The sequence below is a fragment of the Mya arenaria genome, chromosome 5, assembly GCF_026914265.1.
Source record: "Mya arenaria isolate MELC-2E11 chromosome 5, ASM2691426v1".
NCBI lineage: Eukaryota > Metazoa > Mollusca > Bivalvia > Myida > Myidae > Mya > Mya arenaria.
Genome location: NC_069126.1, coordinates 40,908,072 through 40,928,966, shown reverse-complemented (window position 1 = coordinate 40,928,966; position 20,895 = coordinate 40,908,072). Strand labels below are relative to the sequence as shown.

Genomic DNA, 20,895 nt, shown 5'->3' with positions numbered 1-20,895 from the left:
AGAATGCATGGTCCCATTATGCCCATGAAAATTGTTACAAAGTTTGGTGACCTAGAAAAATGAGTACTCATTTACTTAGCAAGAGGGAACAAAGACAATCTGGTCAACTTTAGACTCATCAAGGATCATAACTCTGGAGTTAATCTGGTGATATTCCTTGTTATTCCACACCGGTCCAATATACGGTATAAAACCTTAATGGTACAAAGTCCAGATGAAGGCACAAAAGAAACTTATTAATTTTAATGCATTATTATGTTCAACTCATTCCACTTTAATGAAAAAAAACAAAAAAAACCCAGGATTTTTGTGCATTTTTGGTTTTGGTAATTTAAAGTCAAATAAGTTTTTAATGCATTTGAATTGTAATGTTTCTTTTGTGCAACTATCGAGACTTTGTACTTTAATCCTTTAGTTCAGTAGTTAGATAAAAAGTTTGGTAAATATTTATATTAAGACTGGAAACATTACTGCTCATTACTAAATCATTTTAATGTGCAAATAAGCCTGAAGGACACCTACAAGCTAAGTGTATAAAGCTTTTTGTTTGTAGATTATCTTGAAGCTTCAGTTGGAACCCCTTGGCTCGATATCGCTCGACTTGATTTCATATTTGGCTCAAACTTAAAGTAAAGACCAATAGCGATTTACTCTTTGTAAGCATTGACCGGCTTGGATGGTTATTCATGGGGCTCAAAGTACTTGGGCCGGTCTCTGCCAACAGCTTTCAACTGACCCAATGCAAGGAATTGGCCAGTTTTATACACCTTTGCTTCGAACAATTTTGAAAATACCAACTGGCCACTCGCCTGCTATTTTCCTAATTAACATTCTGTATTTCATTTGGGCAAATAAAAAAAGATACAAAGATGTTAAATGTTTTATACATGTAGAATGCAATAATAAATAAATGAAACGTCTACACAAAATGAACATTTATTGTACAACATACACAGCCATGTAAACTAGAGTTATCACAGATTTGAGGAATGAATATCCTTCAATGCTCCATTGACACAGGATTTGTTACAAGTTTTATGAATGCAATGAACTTCTTTTGGAGCTACATGACATTTTTCAATCACGAGGCATGACGTGACAGACCTTCTATACATCTAGATATATAATGAGGTGATACCTAAATGTTTCTACGGTAAGAATGTAAATAGCTGAAGCATTTCCTTGGCATCTAGCCGGTCAGCAATTCTGACCAATTGCCAATGACAATCTTGTTTTAAAATCATGCAAAAATTTCTATTTTAAAATTAGCTCATGGAATGTTCAAAAATGTCCAAATAGGCCGTAAAAAAGTAAATAAAAAAAATGCTATTAGAAAAGTTTCATTTTAAAGTTACAGAATGTTAAGTTTGAATAATAATATTTTCACTGAATACACATTATATTATTTAATTAACAAAAAAATAAAATTGCTATATAATCATTGTAAATTTTTCTTTCCTTACCTCCCTTTAATGTATCGTGTCATAATGGTGTTTATCAAAAATGTAATACATATGAATAATCTTAGATAGGTTAATAATCAATATAAATTAACATAGAAATCATTTCTATTTTAATATCTAAAATGCACTAGCACATATTTACATCCTATAATGATAGAAAGCTTATTTTAAATGCTGAATTCAAATGTGAGAAGTGTAAACAATTTCCTTTGTTATTCTACATACATGCAAATGTTCTAGACCATTGACAAGCTCAATAAAACCACTTATCACAGACTGCTATTTTATCACACTGAAGTAAATAAAAAAAATCCAAACCATGATTTATTATATGAGGGTCAGTCGTTAAGTTCCAGGACTGCAGCCTTTGTCAAAATATAATTATAAAAAATAAATAAATTTAAGTTCTTTCTGTTGAATTGTGTATCCATCCTTTATGTACCTGCAAATATTTGTATAAAAAACGGTAATAAAATCAGGGTGTTGGCCCGGGAAATTTACAACTTCCCCTCATACATGTATATAACTGAAATAATGAGTTGGAATCGCAAAAATGGAAGCTTTTAAATAGAAAGTAGACAATGCATCTACAACTAGAATGAACACTATCAGATATTTTTCATGTACTAAAAGTTGAAATCATAAATTGTTATAGTTTATAAGCTTTCCGTGGTTTACAGAGATTTATCAGTGAAATAAAATTGATATTTAACTGTTTTAAATGGTAAAAATATCAATTTGATATTTTTTTCACTATTTTGAAATTTAAGCTGTTCTTAGTTCCAAATCGTATTTCAGTGCATACAGGGCTTGGACACATTCTAAAGTGTCATTTCAAAAAATGATGTTACGTTCGTTTACAATTTGGCGCACTTTTCTGAAAATATGTAATTTAATATCCTTTTTATGCATATAATAAAAAAAAAAGATATTTATTTCAGTGTAAGATTGCAATATATTTCACCCTGTAAACACAAAAAGTGAACATTACACTCATGGCTGTTCCACTTGTGAAATATAACTTGGTGCTCACTCGGTGAAATATATTACAATCTTACACTCTAACAAACAGTTATTCTCTATATCTTTTCCATAATTATGATTTCATACAGTGTTATTTCATAAAAGCAAAAAGTACACTCAAATAAGCACCAATTTTGAACATACACAAACATTTCAGGCACCCAAGTTGGATATATAATTATTTTTAAAATAAATAATTACAATTGTACACAAAATTTGTGTCATAGATCCAAGATCTAATTATTTTAAATGGGCTGTCTCAGGTATGATAAAATAGCGAAAAAAAAAGAAATTGTCGAAAACTGACATAAACTTGGCATCGATGTGTACAATGCATTGAAACTTACTAACTGAAGTACCACATAGTTTACAATTCATTTAAGTTTCACAGTTATTTCGTATTTTTCCATTAAAAAAGATTACTGGGTATGTCTACCAGGTAGAATTCATTCCTTATGCATGATTGGCTAGTCGGTGTTATCACGTGATATTACCAAGGCAGGTGTATAGCTTAATTATGTCACCCGATTAGAACAAGCCTTTGTAGAGCAGTGAGTACGACGCTGGACTACAATTTTGGCAACACAGGTATGAACCCCGTTTCCGACACATTTTTTTTTTTTTTTACATTTTGGTACTTTTTTTTACAATTATGATATCAAAGCGTAACACATTCTAATAGATAATTGTCCTGAGATTCGGTACAGAAAAAAACTTTTTTTGGTGCCAATCTGTAACATGAAAATAGCAAAAACTAATTTTTGGAACCTGTTAAATGATCCGATTCTTAAAATCCGATTTAAAATCGAATCGTAAAATTAAGATTTTTAGTAAAGGAAATTTTATTATTTATTAAATTTTCCATGATCACATGATTTTCATGTGACCAAGTCTAGCACTAGCATGCATTTACAATAGTCTAGGTTTTTTTATTGACATTAGCAGTCATGTTGTTTTCGTGTGTAACAATTTTCAAGGATCAAATTCACCTAATAGATCTGTTAGACACATTTATTACTCAGATCAACAACCATAATTATTTGCAAATTCAATTCCTTCATACGATTTAAAAACTGCAATAGCAAGAACTCTTAAGGCATAAAAAATAATGTTTGTTTCTACCCTATATCTTTTTATTGCTTTTAGAAATAATTTTTATCATTTGCTTTTTTTTTCTTTTAAAATTTATAAATGAAGTGTGTTGGGATTTTTAACGATACCAGTGATGCTAATACTAATTGTATAGGGGTTTTTTAAGCATGAAATTTATTGTTTTTGCCTAATTTAAAGATTTTTCAACTTATTAACCCTATTTTGGGGGAAATAAAACCTGAGACAAACATATTATTTTCATGCGTTAAAAATCCAGGGATAGAAGTGAAAAGGGTTTATCCCCTTCTTTTTGAATGTCATTTAGAAGGGTTTTGCTTTTTGTCCTCAACATATTCCCACATCGTTAATTAGCTATGCTATGTCTGCATAGAGCTTCCACGAAGACGTCGTGTATACTCGGTCCCCCATTCCCGCAATAGACCTTCGCTGTAGTTGAAGGTGCGTGCCAACTTGCTGTAAATGTAGTCCATCTCCTCGTCCGTGTAGAGGTATTCCGCTATCTCTGTTGGCACGGGCTGAAACATCATATAAAATTACCCTTTCACACAACTGTATTACTATAGCAGAGTGGTTTGAGAGTGCAAACAAGCAGTATAATATATAGCATAAAAAATGGCAAACAATCATGAAAATTGCAATATGCTTACAATGAAGAAATAGTCTGTTTGGTGTTACTTATTGGCCAACTCACAAAATTACAATAAATTAAAAGTTTTGGTAACCTTTCTGGTGTTTTATATTTTAATGGGTTAGGAAGGAAAAAAACTCACAAAAATACCTACCTACCCATCCTTCAAAATGTGGGACGGGTTACACAGATAATTGATATATATAATGTTTTTGTCTAATTCCTGACACTAGATAAAAATGATAACATAAAAATCTGTTTACCATGATACCGTGTCCCCGTGCTATAGAGATGCGGCGGACCAGGTAAAGTAGTGTAGTGGCGACAACTCGAAGGTTCCTCTCCGCTACTTCTGACAATGGGGAGTTGGAGAGACCATAGTCCATTGGTTTCATAAGGATCTGAAAAGAAACTCACATTTATAAAGTAGTTAAAGTATAGTATCACAATGCTGGGGTGAGCAGTTTTGTGTATGTACTTGGACATTTAACTAGCCTAACCTGTGACAGTGGTGAGTTTGAGAAATGGAATAGAAAACCAAAACACATAAATAAAATAGATACAGTGACAAGGGCAAGGTTGAGGGATTGTAGTCCATGGGTTTCATCAGGATTGGAATCAAAGGGTGAAAATGAAACTGTTCTTAATGACATTAAATGAAGAAGCACTTAACTCATTTTCACTTACAGCCTTCAGTATGGGCAACACAAAACACACAATCAACAAAACTGTTACTTTGACACAATGCTGTCTGCAAGGCAGAATAAATATTTTGCCACTCATATCAGTGTTGAGAGCTTTGATTGGCCACCGCAAACGATGGTATAATGGAAGAAAGAGGCCACAATACTTGGCGTTAGAGGATTTAATATGCAGTTTGATAAGTTTATTTCAATCCTTTACTTTCAGATTTTTTTTAAATTATTTTCTTAAAACTGGCTTATTTATATCCATCATTGGACCATAAGACTTAATGGTAACACCTGTACTACAGAAAGGTAATTTTAAAGGGACTCTCTTACATTTCACAGGGTCGAACATTGAAAAATTCATTTATGTACGTTATGTTGCTTTATTTACACGGAATAAAGGTAAATTGCCAATAGAAGTTGAAAATACATTGTAAGCCAAAAAGCGCTATTTAAATTTTGAATTTACAATATTCTGTGAACATAACTATCTGTAAATTACTGTTTACACGGACCTCAGGTTTATAGGTCCGTGCTTTTTGCGCATAGTAATTAACAAAATAACTCAATTTAAACACATCTAAAATATTCTGTGTGAACATGAAAAAGGTGAGAAAGTCCCTTGAATGCATTTAATAAAACACTGATGTAGCAACTCACAGTTGTGACAAGACTGCGTGATATAAATATTCCCAGCATTAACAGGAATCCCTCCGTGTCCCCGACATTAACGGTGCGACCCTGGTCTGTGAACTGTAGTCGATCCATCTCTACCTGCCAGAAATAGCCATCAGGGAAACGCTTTCCGCTCCGAATCAGCTCAAACACTGCTGATTTCCGATGGGTGCCCAACACACCAGTACTAGGCTGGAAAATAAACACCGATTTTGGTGTGTTTTTTTTTCTATAATTTTATGTTTTTCAAAAATGATCAAATAAAATGATTTATTATATCTCCCTCCATATATACAACCACTCTTTTACACCTTTTACCTCATAACTCTCACTAATTTCTCCTACCTCATACTTTTTACTCTACCTCACAATTTCAAATTGCTCTTAGTAATAACTAAACACCTACACCTCACTACCTCACCGAATACATACCATGATTTCTGTGATGTGGTAAACAAGGTTTTGAAGGAATTACAGTAGCTCTTGGTTAATATTTTCCCACCCAGTCACTTCCCCGGCCTTATACCTTGTAACACAAAACACCTATACCTCACAATCTCATTTATTCATATCCTGATTTCTGCAATGAGGTAGATGAGATTTTCGAGGCCACATGCAGGTAGCTCTTGAATAAGCACACTCTCCTCCTTCCCACAAGTCACTGGCCCATTTTACCTCCTTACACTAAACATATACCTTATAACCTCACCCATACATACCCTGATTGCTGTGATGTGGTAGACAAGGTTTTTAGGGGGGTAACAGTAGCTGATAGCTCGTTACACTAAACACATTACCTCGTAATCTCACCCATACATACCATGATTTCTGTGATATGGTAGACGAGGTTTTCAAGGACATACTGTAGCTCTTGTATAAGCACACTCTCCTCCTTCCCGCCCAATCCCCGACCCCCGTGAATCAGCTCCGCAAGGTCGTAACAGTTTGGGCCTATTACATCATTGAGCACCGGGTATATATTCCCATTGGGCTGGATAGAAAGAAACAAAGGTAATTTAACCAGTGTTTTTTTTTAACTACACGTATGGAAACTGCAATACTTATAAATACCAATGTCTATTACACAAATCGAAAACATGACCATGCAATTTCCAGCATGAGTTTATGATGATAATTGATTCATACACTGCTAATTGAACACTGTCCTTGACAACTGAGTATTTGTTTTTAAAGAAATGTTACTCACATCATGCGCTTGTATAAAAGGAAAAACACATGGTTGAATACACACAGCACATTTTTACCAAGAAAAATCTTGTTAATCATAAATAATTAATTTGGCAGTTTTATTGATGTTGATCAGAATCAAATCCTATGAAAATATGTCATGTGTCCCCTTTTCTATAATTAGTAATAAAGCCCCTGTAGGACGTCATGGTCAATCTATGCTGAACAGTATTAAATTGGAACATGAGATTTCATCGGAAGAGTTTTCTCCCTTACCTTCATGATATCAGGAAAAGTGAGATCATGCCAGTTAATTCCCCCAGTACAAATGTAACGGAATCAGGTACCAGAGTTGCTGACGATGGGGAAAACAGTATACAAAGACCCATTATCATATTATCATATGTTACATGCTACTCACATTTAGGTATATTCTATGCAAAGCCGCTACAATTTCCTTGAGAATAATTCCGAACAGGAACATACTGCTAGGCCGATTGGTCAGGTTCTAAAAACATTCACAATATTTAATGCATATAAAATAACATATAGTTCTTACATACTTGCCTTAATACTTTATTTAGGAAGTAAAATAACTATTTCCATAGTTAAAATATTTCACAAAAATGAAATATCATGTTGTTGTTTTTTAAATAAACCATTACAAATAATTGTTTTTTGCTTTAAAATAAATCGCAACTTAAAAACCTTTTAGAATATTTTTTGACAAGTTTTGAACTACAATTAAGATTAATAATATTTAGAAACTGTGCAGAATTAATATACCAGTTGTGAAATGTATCCCAGAAATAGCAATTCAAAGATGACTATTCTTTTACAAGGTTTGAGGTAGTACCTCTCTGTATCACAGTTACATTTATGTCTCAAATAGATGAGTTACACAGCATGTAATCATCAAAATTGTTAACGTTTGTTTTAGGCAAATTTTGTATAAGACACAATTTCTTTTTTTCTGCTAGTATATAACACAATTTGGGTTACACTTCTACCAGTTATTTATGGTATGTTATTTTGATAATAACACAATTATCTATCTACTCAACCAGTCAATAAATGGAACTAATTTAATGCTGCTAAAAAAAAAATTATGTGGTGTATGTGACAAAATGAAAACTACCACTCTACTTGAAAACTACCACTCTACTAAAATACTCTTTATATTTAAAAATAGATTTTACAGTGAATATTTTTAACGTTCTACAAAATATTGAAGAAGCCAAAGTTAGGTTGCAGCCCTAATGTGACCCATGTTTCTTTTGATAGAATGTATAAAACATATACTAATAATCATGTTTAGTGGATGCAATTATTTGTGGACAAATGGTTATTAAGTTTTATTCAAACTTTTGTGTAACAGCATGCTTCCGGCGTCATTCAACAAGACATTTAACTGAGCTTTTCAACAGTTTCTCAATAGCTCAGCTGGGAGCGCTGCAGACTTTTAGCCCCACATACATTTTAGTTGAAGTTTTGAATTTCACTTGCCATGTGCTCATTCAACGTGTTCGCAGCAAACATTTGGGGTTTTGTTTCCTCGCTGCTTGCAGTGTATGTGCTGCGTTGAAACAGGGATACAAAACGAAACAGTGCGCTTACGTAAGGTAAACACTTGCCCTTAGTAACTGAACACCCTTTGTCAATTATATTTACTTATATTATCAAAATTTTTATTTTCAGTCAATTCAATCTACAAAAACAAAGTGTTCAATGGAATATAAACAGCCTAACATTTAGTTTAAACTTTATATATTTTACAACAATTGTGAAGAAAGCTATGATAGCTTATACGATGTTGCGCGAGAGTGTGGTCTTTGTGTTGTGGGATAAACCAGAGTAGCCCAGGAAAACCCAATTGTCAGGCTTGGTGACCACTAACCAAATTCACACATGTGCCCAGGCCGGGAATAAGACCGTGGTCACCTTGGTGAGAAGCAAGTGCGCTAACCGGACAGCCAAACATATATGTAAACTCAATTGTCATTGATCCACAAATAAGTGCATGGATACACTAAATATACTAAAATTTCAAAATGAAGTGCTCAGAGTGCATGCATGTATGGGAATACTGAATGGATCTTTTATGTTAGTGCAAGTCATGTTAGTATTAGAAGCAGTATTTGCCCAAAGTGACTATTAGAAATGTTAATACAGATCACAGAATCCTGATTTCTTAAGGAATGATGGCATACCAAATAAACCCTAACCCTTTATTATAATTATCTGAAAACAAGATTCCATTAGACAATATAAGATATAAACACAAGCATTGTAAGGAAAACACATGTAAACATCAAATCATTTTGAAACTCTTGTTAAATAAATCTTTAGAGAATATATAATAAGAAGCAATTACTTAGGAGCAATAGCCTAATACAAAATTAAACTATTTTTATCTCCAAATTAAAATCTGACTGTTTGGGTGTTTAAAAATATTTCTCTATTTATTTCAACATTTAGAAAAAAATGGCCTAGTTTATAAACATTCAAAATTTTATTTTCATTTCCATTTGCAGTGATGTATCTGTAGCATTTTGATTTGTACACACATACTCATGAGCGAGCTTTTCATATTTGAAGGCCTGTCTAAAGTTTGGTCTCGGTGTATTATATGGGTTCAGAGCAGGAGGAATGTCCACTGCCTTAAGAAAATTTTGAAGAATACAGACATGATAGAACCACATTCAAACATTCTAAATGCTAGCATTCAGTGGAATTATGATCAACTTAAACAATAAAAAGTTACAGGTACAAGTATATTATATTACACCCCTAAGCCTATATTCTTTTTATTCCTTAGATTTCGCTTGACATTTCAGTAAACCATAATCGATTTATACACCCTGGTGTACCAGAGTATGCCTTGGTAAGCCCATGATATTGAAGATGTTTAAAACAAAATATAACTCGTATGTTAGTATTGTTAGTAAGAGGTGAAAACCTTTCTAAGGTGAGCTATAAACCAAGCTGCTACTGCCGCGTGCCAAAACCCCCTCCCTGACCGGCACACTGAAATGAGACAAAAAACGGGAATTACATTAACAGAAATGATAGCAGGTTCCTAAAACTGCTCTTCAGTCAGGCCAAATCCAGCAATTGGAAAAAAATCCCCACCCACTTCAGCAACCTCCATCTTAACAAAAATTATATTATATTTTAAGGTACTGCACAAAATCATTGAACTTAGATTGTACATATTTCTTCTTTCTGTATTTTTTTTACGAAGTCAAGGCCCTTACAATTAAACAATGGGTGGCAGATAAAGGCCAACCGATGTTAGTCTCAGACACCCATTGACAGTTTTATCGGTGTATAATAATTATACAAAATGCAGTAACTTTCTGTAGAGTTGTATGTATTTAGTCTCTTCCTATTCAAAGGCATTCTTTCAAACTGTATTTTCTTCCTACAATTGAGTAATGGGAAATGTAATAGTGCCAATTACAAGGGACTGATAAAATTCCATAGGTGAGGTATGAAATTTGATGAAATATCTTTGCACCATTGTGAAGAATACAATAATTCACAAAACACTTTTATGTTATGTCAATAAAGAATGAATTTTGGTAGAATATCACACACTGTAAAGACACCGGATCAACAAATAAATATTAGATCTGTTTGTACTGAAAAATGAAATTTGGCTTCCAAATGAATAATCACCCTGTAAGGTTCTGTACAAAACTTTCTCTTCAAATCTTTATAAGTAAATTCTCACAGACATCTTTTATACAGACACAATACAGGCTATTTTTAATTTACGTAAAAGAGAATGTTCAGTATTAAGACATAATTATAATACCTCATCAAATTGTCTGAGGTACAAAAAGCTCTGCAGAGCCATGGGAAATAATGTTCAATTCTATGCTTGATAAGGGGTGACCCATTAAAAAATTGTATAATTTTTTTTGTGTGGATTACATACAGTTGAACACCGTTAATCAGAAATTGCAGGGACCCAAACAAATTTAAGAATAGCGATGTTTCGGATTAACAATTTTCAGAAAATGACAGCGTTCGCAAATTATAGATGACGTAAAATACTAAGTCGTGACGATTGCAATGTTGGTAACATGTTACCAATAGGATACATTCAGTTTGAGTAATCTTTCGTATACAAAAATATTTATTGATTTATCCTTTAATAAATGACAAACAATTCATTATTATACTTCTTCATGCATCCGGAACATAGCACGGATTGTTCGGTAGCGTGTCAAATGCGGCAATCGAATATGATGAGATAGACATTTTCGAATTATATACAGGTTGTGTTAACCAGCAATTATATACGGAATGCCATTAGGGCCATTGCCTATGAATGTGTTGATCTGATGATGAAAACGCGAAACCACCAAACTACGATGGTGAAAACACGACAGTACGATGATGAAAATGTGATAGTACAATAACGAATAACACGATACTACGACAGTACAATGATGATAATGCGATAAACTATCATATTTTCACCATCAATCTTTCACGTTTTCACCATCGTAATATTGTGATTTCGCATCTTCATCATTGTACTATAGTACTGTCGCGATTTCATCATCGTACTATTGTGTTTTTTTCATCATACTCTTGTGTTTTCATCATCGTACTATCGCGTTTTCATCATCATACTGTCATGTTTTCATCATCATACTATCGCGTTTTCACCATCGTACTATCGCGTTTTCATCATTGTACTGTCGTGTATCACGTTTCAGATCAACACATTCATAGGCGATGGCACTAACGACATTCTGTAATTATATACACACAACATCACCCAAATGAATCGCTCATTTTCTGACATCGATGTTTGTTACATACACATGCTCAATGTCATTCTTTAACAAGCGCTAATAGTGCTCCATTGTCACCTCAAACTGATGCCCGATTGCATTCGAAGTATGGTGTGAAAAACTATGACATGATCAAGTTTGAAATAAGAATTGATAGATAGGTGTAAAATACCAAATCGGGACCATAATTTTGACTTCGGAATAGCAATTATTTCGGACTAGCGATTTTGGATTAAAGATTAAAAATTTAGTTATCAAAGGAGAAAAATCGGGACCGAAAAATAATTTCGAAATAGCGATTATTTCAGAAAAACAGTGTTTGGAATAGTGTTCAATAGTATTCAACTGTATATGTAAACTATATGATTGAATATACTCTACAGAAAGTGACTGCATTTTGTATTTTTGTTCTTTATTTCAAATAAAATTGGACTTTTAAGGCCAAAACAGCAAGTTTATGACACTTTTTTCAGTTAAGCTTTTATATTCATTCTTTTCCTACACACTAAACCATTATAGGGTCACCCTGGCATCCAAAAACTCACATAATTGTACATTGGAAACCTACCCAGCAAACACATGAAGTTGGATCAACGTCGGATATAGGTTGGATTTAGGTCGCGACGTCAGCGATTTAAATACAACGTTGTATCAACGTCAAAATCACGATTTCAGTCCGACGTCACAATTAGACATCGAACCGACGTTGTGATTTGGTTATTGTTTGTAATAAGTTGTATTTTTTAAGTTAATACATGATATACACATGTAAAAAGAAGTTGCTCGAAAAATCGTGATACTGCTGGAAATAAATACTAAAATTTGATCATGATATTATTCAAGTTGCTTCCCTTGTCTGTGCCCTTGGTTTCAGTAATTGGAATTTCCGCATGGTGTCGCATGTTTATAGACTTTTTTTCTTTCCTTTTTTTTTTGTTGTTGTTAAAATTCATCTTGTTAAACAAAAATTAGCAGAAATAATTATATCGATAGCTTCTAATCATGTCATTTAGATAGTTCCGAAAAAAAATGCATGTTTAATTCCTTATCTTAAAATAGACACACGCAATTCTGAACCCATTTCGATCCGCCATATTACTCATGAGGTGTACGAATATTGACGAGAGAGAAAGAGTCAATTACTCCTCTAGAGACTCGACGGTTCATATTTTAAATAATACAACAAGGTAAGTTGATACAATGCATGTTTAACGGTTTATAGCAATAACTTTCTGGTGTTTTACAAGGTTGTTTCAATGAAATTTTAGCATACATGTAATTCAACCCGATTCGCCCTCAATTGACATCGCGCCGATTTGTACTTTTTTGTATGAGAAAACAATGTTAATTGTTATTTACCATTGTTTTTGTTAAATTCAATGTCATCCAGCAAAATTATATATATTGTTATCAAATTCATAGTATTATGTACCCCTTTTTGACAGGTTTATGACGGATGATGTTATGCCTAGCTTTACTGTGAAGGGAAAAAGGAGAAAATGACTTTCCAAAAGCAGTGTTTCAAGGTGTTCAAGGTAATACTTGCCAAGTCAAATCTGCTTCTTGACAGTAATCATTTAATTATGTTATTATTAAAGTGAGTACCAGGTATAGTCTTGTGCATTCACCTCTTATAAAAATAGCACTATTGCCCGCTCAAGGAAAACAAAGCAATGATTCACTGGAAATGATTTCATACGCGATAGCTTTGATCACAGATTCTAGTAACTGAAATAAGTAAAACAATTAAAAGATAATGAAATAAATACAGCAAATATTGTTTGTTCCAAAACTGGAGAAATTTTGTTGTGTGGAATTTGATATCAAAACTTTATTTTCAGCAATTTCTAATAAATAGAATTTTATTTGACAAGATTGTTATGTATTGCAGCAAGTGTCACTGTGTTTACTGCTACTGAACATTGTTAGGTTGATAGGGCAATTGGATCCTGTCTGAAGTACGCTCCAGACAGACAAGGAGGTGGAGTACAACGAACTGTTTACACAAGTTAATTAACATACATCTCTAAACTTATAAATTTACCACGTGTCATTTTAATAATTTAATGTGCCTTTATCATTCAATACTTTTAGTGTCTGTACAGATTTGTTGTGAAAATAAAACTTGTACATTCTCTGAGTTGTTTGCTAATGAATGTAGGTGAATGCTGCGGTAATTCCTAATTACCTGTTACCTGTGTGGTATGCATATTTATGCTATGGATTTTGGTCGTTATCACGACATTGTTTCAACGTCGTAACTCCGACGCTGTTTCAACGTCGTGATTTCGACGTCTAAAAAACTTTCATTTTCAACCAATATACAAGGTTTATCCAATGTCAGTTTCTGACGTTGTTACAATGTTTTTCCAATGTCAATTGTTTGCTGGGTAGCTGCTGAATCCATAAATGATGAAGGTCGAGACAGTGGAAACAACTATTCTAGAAGTAATGTCAACCAATTCAATACCAACAGTATATACCAGTATGCAATCTTGCGTTCAATCACACAAAAATGTATGCTTTAATTAATAAACATTAATACACTGCAAAGTGAAAATCAAGAAATGTCTTGTTTCTGTGTCAAAAAAGGGACATTACTCGACAGTTATAAAACCAGACATACCGTTGCTTTACATTGAAGAATTTTATCGATCAACATGTGTAGCAAGTTTCATTTGAATATGTTGTTTTAATTTTAGTTAGTTTTTTGCACACCCCAATGACAACATCACCAAGGCTATGACAGCACTTAGTAACCCTGGTTATTATTTTTGAAAAACAGTTGAGCTCAAAATAATTTACTTAAGTAATTTAAAAGCAAATTACCAGTGCCAGATGAAGGTTTTTTCTCGGAAGACTTTACCGTTTTCTTTGCTGAAATATACAATTGATATTTGTTTTCATATTTCTCAATTCATTCAACAATAAAGTATAAAGTCATTTATAAATAAATAGCTATATTTTTTTTGAAAACTTGAGGAATGCATATAAAATATTATTTATTTATTTTTATTATTTATTTGTAAGAGATATATAATTATTTTTAATAATCTTATTTCAAATAAACACTAACTTGAGCCAAAAAGGGCAATTACTATATGGGACCCACAATGGATTTTACATACAATGAATTCAAGAATATAAAACTTTGAAATAATTAACAATACAAACATCTCACAACTGAGAAACAAAGACTATTTTAAGAAAGCTTCATTCCCAAAGCATGTTGGCTGGAGTCAGACTGCATATACAAAACTTATTTCCTTAAAAAGGAGACATTTGAATTATTCATATGATACTTTTAGATGTTCACTTTCTAATGAAATGATCGAAATCCAACTTTATTTGAACAAATATCGAAAAGCAAAATCTTCAGAAAACATTACCCGACTCGGAAAGTACCAACATGTGAAAATTTGATGTACCGCATATTGATTTAATACTGCTTGCAAGTGAACTTAATAAGCACTTATACATTCAATGATCATGGTTTTAAGTCTAACCAAATCCGAAAAGTGCATGTCAAATGAGTAAAATCTATAAGCCTGTCAATCAACTTCCCACAGCAAAAGAAACCAACTGCAGTCATCAGTGATTTGGCATATTCTTGGATGCATCATCATGAACTAACTTCTAAAGAGGCAGGTTCCCCCAGGGGCAAAGCATGCATACATGAACATTTGCATGTACATTTTGCTCACAAGGGTGGCATTGTTATAAACCTCTTTGAAGTGCTGAAAACTTACTGTTCGAACCGCTTTGAAGCAGTACAAACTGACTTTCTTTTTGTTGCAAAATGACATTGTACACAATAATTTACTATCTGATTGATAAGTAGGGCTTGATAAGTTCATAAAATTTTGCAAACAGTAGTTCAAGAAAATAGACCTTGACACCCAACAAACATATTTGGAACAAGAATATTTAAAAACTTTCAACATTACTCGAAAACTTCAATAACAAAAAAAAGAGAATAGTTCCAACAAAAAAAAACAATAGGGCTTATATAGCAAATTCTTTTCCTACTGAGCTCTTCTGTTAACTCAATTCATACAGACACACAACCTGACCAATCTCCATCAAATTGGGTCAAAAAGTGGCCTCAACAGTTTATAATATTTGAGCATTCAGACCTGGTAACATAAATTTGGGCAAGACATTACCCAGAAATAAATCTTGTACTTTATTCAATAAAGACAAAGATTGGATAAGTTAGAATTCATTGAATTGTATGGGTCGCCTGTCCGCAGTGCCTATAATCATCAAACCCAATTTAACATTAATTTAGATATAAAAGGTGTCACTTCAACCTTGACCTTTTGACCTCAAAATCAATATGGGTCTTCTACAGTTCTAGATCAACATTTGTCAAATTTGAAGATTTTACAGTGAAGTATTCTAGATAGATTGAGTGATCCACTCATTTTTTGTTTTCATGTAAAGGTCTCCACAACCATACCCTTTGATTTTATTATTATCATGATTAATAAGCCTACTAAGTCTAGAGTACATTTGTACCATTGTATATTAGGTACCTGTCTTGGATATATTCAGGGAAAAACCTTTTTTAAAAATAAACCTCACCATGACCATATAACATAACCCACTGACCTCAAAATCAAATGGAGGTAATCAAATCGTAATGAATAATTTTCCTTCCAAATTATCCTTAACCTTTTGTGTAGAGTCCTTAAACTTTGTATACTCATTGATCATGGTCAGTAGAGGACCAATGCTGATTTGGGGTCAGTAGGTCAAAGTATGATGACCATGATTAATGAGCATACAAAGATTCCACACAAAGTCCTTCACAAGTTACCATTTCAGAGTTGTTTTTCTAAAGGGTTACCACTACCTTGACTTTGACCAACTGACCCGAAAATCATGTCCATGTCCAATTTGCATACAAGAAGTAATTAAAAAGTTATTAAGCAAAAGTGTGACTGCCATGGGAAGTTGGTGGACCAAGTTCCTTATATGACTGTTATGCTTCACAGGTGACACAAAATAATGGCCATTAATAATGCTACCAATGAAAGTCAGAAAACAGACAACAACCAACCATTCAATTTAATCAGTGACACTCATTTCACATTGAACTTGTACTGAACATTTGTGTTTAAGTTCCTTCTTAAGATGGCCACATAGTTTTGTACAATTTAATAGAAAATAGGCCTTGGTCTCTGTTACAATACACAACAAGCCATTTGACAACAGAAAAGAGAAAAGAAAGTTAGCAAAGAGTTTATATAGGAACAGACTACTGTGAAATCATTAATGTTCGTGGGCATGAAATTTCGTGGTTTGCCGAAAAAAAACAATTTCGTGGGTACTTGATTCGTGGATTTTCATTTTGAAAAAAAAAATCGAAGATGCGATCTTCTGCATAATATCCACGCGCTGGCCCGTGATTTCCGTCTTCTACGTCACTCGGTTTATGACACTCGCTAATGTGGTACAACATGCCAATTAGTGCATATACCCATGTCACTTATCGATTTAATTGGGAATAAAGGTAATAAAAGAAAATGTACCCTGGTCATAAATACAGATAGGGGAAGCTATTGAATGCCAATTAAGAATTTTGCAAACTGTGAAAACACCGGAAAGGTGCGTATATTGTCACGTTCGGTGCTTAGTAACCTTCAATGTACTAGAAATCGATTAATTATTTCATTAAATAAAAAAATCGAGTATGGACACTCATCACGCACATCTTGTAAACTTGGAGATTTTCATTAACAGCATACGTTTAACCACGTGCTTATTACTGTCATTTGCTGCATAAAACACATTTAATTGATTTGGTTCATTATTTGTTAAAGGCAGTTATAATATATTAACAGAATAATGATCGAAAGTTATACAGTGAGACAGGTTTTAACACTGTATACTGCGACCTCTGTAAAGAATATACTAGAGTATGTACGTAACAAGGCAATTGAAAAAGTGAATAAAGGCTTTATATTTCGTGGGATCTTGAATTCGTGGATCACCCAACCCACGAAAACCACGAACATTAATGCCCCACGAACATTAATGATTTCACAGTATATCAGTATAAATTGCCAATGTTACTGTGAACTCACTTGTCAGTGAGAAGTTTAATTTGATAATTTGGCACAATTAATCAGTTTATACACACATTAATGAACACATCAATTAAATATGGTAATAAAAAATGAAAGTAAATATCGGGCCTAATGTTCAGAACCTTGTCCAAGTAATCAGCATAATTAACGACATCGTTGTTAACTTTTATAGGCAAAATATTTGCTGTATGCTCATATATTAAGGAAAAATTAGGACAGCTAAAACAATTGTATCAATACTTGTTAGTAATAGTACGTATCATATGTGTATCCATGAAACTTCAAGAGCAATACAGATTTAAAAGTTAACAATAATGATGTTACCAATTTAGTAACTGAAAGTTCTGAATCAATTTTCAGTTCTGTGCTTGGTACCAAAATTCAAATTAAACCTCTCATGAAAATAGTCCTTTAAACTAGACATCCCAATGTATCCTTACGCGGTGGTGGAGGTTGGTGGACTATTACAGGCTGAGGTGGAGGTACTTTTCTCGGGATGCGAATTGGAACAGGAATAACTTGACGCACTGAAAATGAATTCTGTCACCTCACACTGCACAAAACAAATGCACACACAATTTGCTAGATGTGAGAGGTATAGAAAACGTCTGTTGTAGATAATTAAATTGATAGAATGAAACAAGAGGACAGTGGAATAATCACCAATGCTCCTCTGTTAGTCAGTCAAAAAAGGGGCATAATGCAAAAGTTATTGAAGCCAGAGTTATGGGTCTTGCTTTACATGCGCATATTGTATCTATCAACATGTGCACTAAATTTCATTAGAATACCTTGAACATTTTTTGAGTTACGGCAAAAGCTTAAGTTTTTGCACAGCTCCCAATGACCTCATGATGACACCAAGACTTAATAATCATAAAACAGTAATGTTCAAATTATACAGTTTATAACAAATAGATCCTTAGAAATATGAATATGGTATGCAATAATTATGTAAAAGAGGTGACATTTTTCTGAATTATTTACTAGTAAAATAATCACCTTATATTCAAAGAATAACATGAAATTAAAACAAATGCATACAGTATAATTCAGAAGTATAAATAATGTTCGAATATTACTGCAATGAAATAAGGTAAATCCATCACCATGGAAACATCACCCAAAGGAGGTAGCCTAGCAACAAACTTACCTTGTCTGCCTATTGCCTGCCTTGAACCTTCCACAAGACATGAAAATGTCATTAAAGTAAAATACATGTGCCATACTTGTATACATATTTTTTCTCTGTTATGCTGAGGAATTTTTTTTTTACAATTATCATAACATACATTAACTTATTATTGCCGATGCAAACTTCCAACACCTATCACCATAGTAACAGCAACCAGCGTAGGTCACCTAGCAATTCTAAAGTATGCTAACCTGGTCCAGCCTTGAAATTATTCAACGAAAAACTTAAGGACTAAATAACTCTATTTCAGATCCCTCTTTATCTATTCAAAAGTTCATTAATAACTCTATGAAATAAGACCTTCACCATAGTAACAGCAATCAGGGAGGGTAACCTAGCAACTAGCTTACCTGGTTTGACCTTCATCTGTATTGACCCTTCTATAGAATACATACAAATAAGTAAAACATAATTCAAAACAGTGTTCTCATTGAATTTTTTTTATAAAAACAACAAAAAACTGTAATTAATCAAGGATATAAAATGTACTTGTAAATGCAACTATAAAAAAAAGTTATATATATATATATATATATATATATATATATATATATATTAAAAGCAAAAGAAAACTTTTAAAAATCGTATATATCTTTACTGTGGCATTTTGCAATTCCATCATGCACCAGTGTTTTAAATTCATTCCATGAGAAGGTCCCAAACAGCAATATACCAGGGTAATACTGGAAAATTTGAAATGTATACCCATCACTTTCAAATATTGAGGGTTGATTACTATGTGTCAGAGGGTGGGGGGTGGCAAGAGGATGGGTGTTCCTTAAGAAACAAAATGTTTCAGTCAAAACACAGTTTATGTACTAGACTTTTAAAAACCTGGAAGAAATTTTCATTAACACTTCAATTCACAATTGTCCCGTCAGGTCAGAATAGTGATTCAGAATAGTTGCGTCCCATCGCATGAAACAGTCCTATCTGAGCCAAGTTTTTTTTTTCACTCTTTTTTTATTAATGGTGTACTGATGATGACAGTGTCAGTTAAAATGTTTGACTGTGATGTCATACCAGCCAAAATACTTTGAGCCAAATTGAAGGAATGCTTATATACAGTAAAAACAAATAAATCCTTTACATCAAGTTTGAACCATCAAGGAAATCGAGCTATAGGATATAGAGCCAATGGGTTTCAACTGTAGTTCATGTTTTACAAAAAAACACACAATGTTGTTCCCTTGGAAAAAATGTATGTGATTCATGAACAATTACCGAAACTTACAGACAGTATGCCAAACCATGGCATGGGCAGGCAGAGAAACTTCTAGAACTATATATAATGTATGCAATCCATAATCCCTAGCTTACCTTGTGTTTCTGGGCTGAGAGACGTTTTCTTATCATCTATCATGTCATACTATGTAATCTACTCACCAGAGCCGGAACCATCACCTTTTGCACCCTTGGAATAAATAAATCAATTGAATTTATGACACATAAACTATAACCTAGCCAAATGGCCAAGAAACAATGCCACATACTTGGGCCCGGGTAGTATTGTCCTTGCATTGAGTGTCCGCCCCACCAAGGCATAAGAGACTGGGGTCCCTGGTAGAAAGGGCGTGGTCGAGGCATGGCCATCCTATCTGATGGAATCATCTGCGGGCTGTACCCATACCCACCATATGGAACCCCATACCCACCAACAGGTGGGAGGGCGGGGTAATAAGGGAGCGGTGATCCGTACATTCGGTTCTTTCCTGGTGCAGGGGTGTAAAATGATAGCGGAATTCGTGCGTTCTGTGGTACGATACTTTTACTGCCCTCCAGAGCCGGCGTGAGCACTTGATGGCGCTCACCAGCGCGGGACATTATAATCACTTGCTAGCATTTATATTCACCTAGCTACTGAGAGAAAACACCAAGTTATAATAAATCCATAAAATGCTCATTCAAATGACAAAAAGTCACATTTTCATTTTTTTTTTACATTTTATTCCAAAAATGAGTTCCTTTTTATATCACAAATAATTTCTTTGTTTCAATATTTTAAGAGTATAATT

The 20,895-nt window shown here is 33.4% G+C and overlaps 1 protein-coding gene across 1 annotated transcript in view; it reads right to left on the bottom strand.

Annotated features, from left to right (window-relative positions):
• Positions 1-868: 868 nt before the first annotated feature.
• The window catches only part of LOC128235689 (putative RNA exonuclease pqe-1), a 70,009-nt gene continuing 49,982 nt past the window's right edge, over positions 869-20,895 (bottom strand). The window contains exons 10-18 of the mRNA XM_052950491.1: positions 20,374-20,716; positions 18,126-18,212; positions 14,420-14,467; positions 9,739-9,806; positions 7,201-7,287; positions 6,412-6,582; positions 5,577-5,783; positions 4,491-4,628; positions 869-4,114 (exon numbers count right to left, since the gene is read on the bottom strand). Coding sequence (XP_052806451.1) covers positions 3,956-4,114; positions 4,491-4,628; positions 5,577-5,783; positions 6,412-6,582; positions 7,201-7,287; positions 9,739-9,806; positions 14,420-14,467; positions 18,126-18,212; positions 20,374-20,716 — 1,308 coding nt within the window. The 3' untranslated portion in view covers positions 869-3,955. The remainder of the gene's footprint in view (positions 4,115-4,490; positions 4,629-5,576; positions 5,784-6,411; positions 6,583-7,200; positions 7,288-9,738; positions 9,807-14,419; positions 14,468-18,125; positions 18,213-20,373; positions 20,717-20,895) is intronic.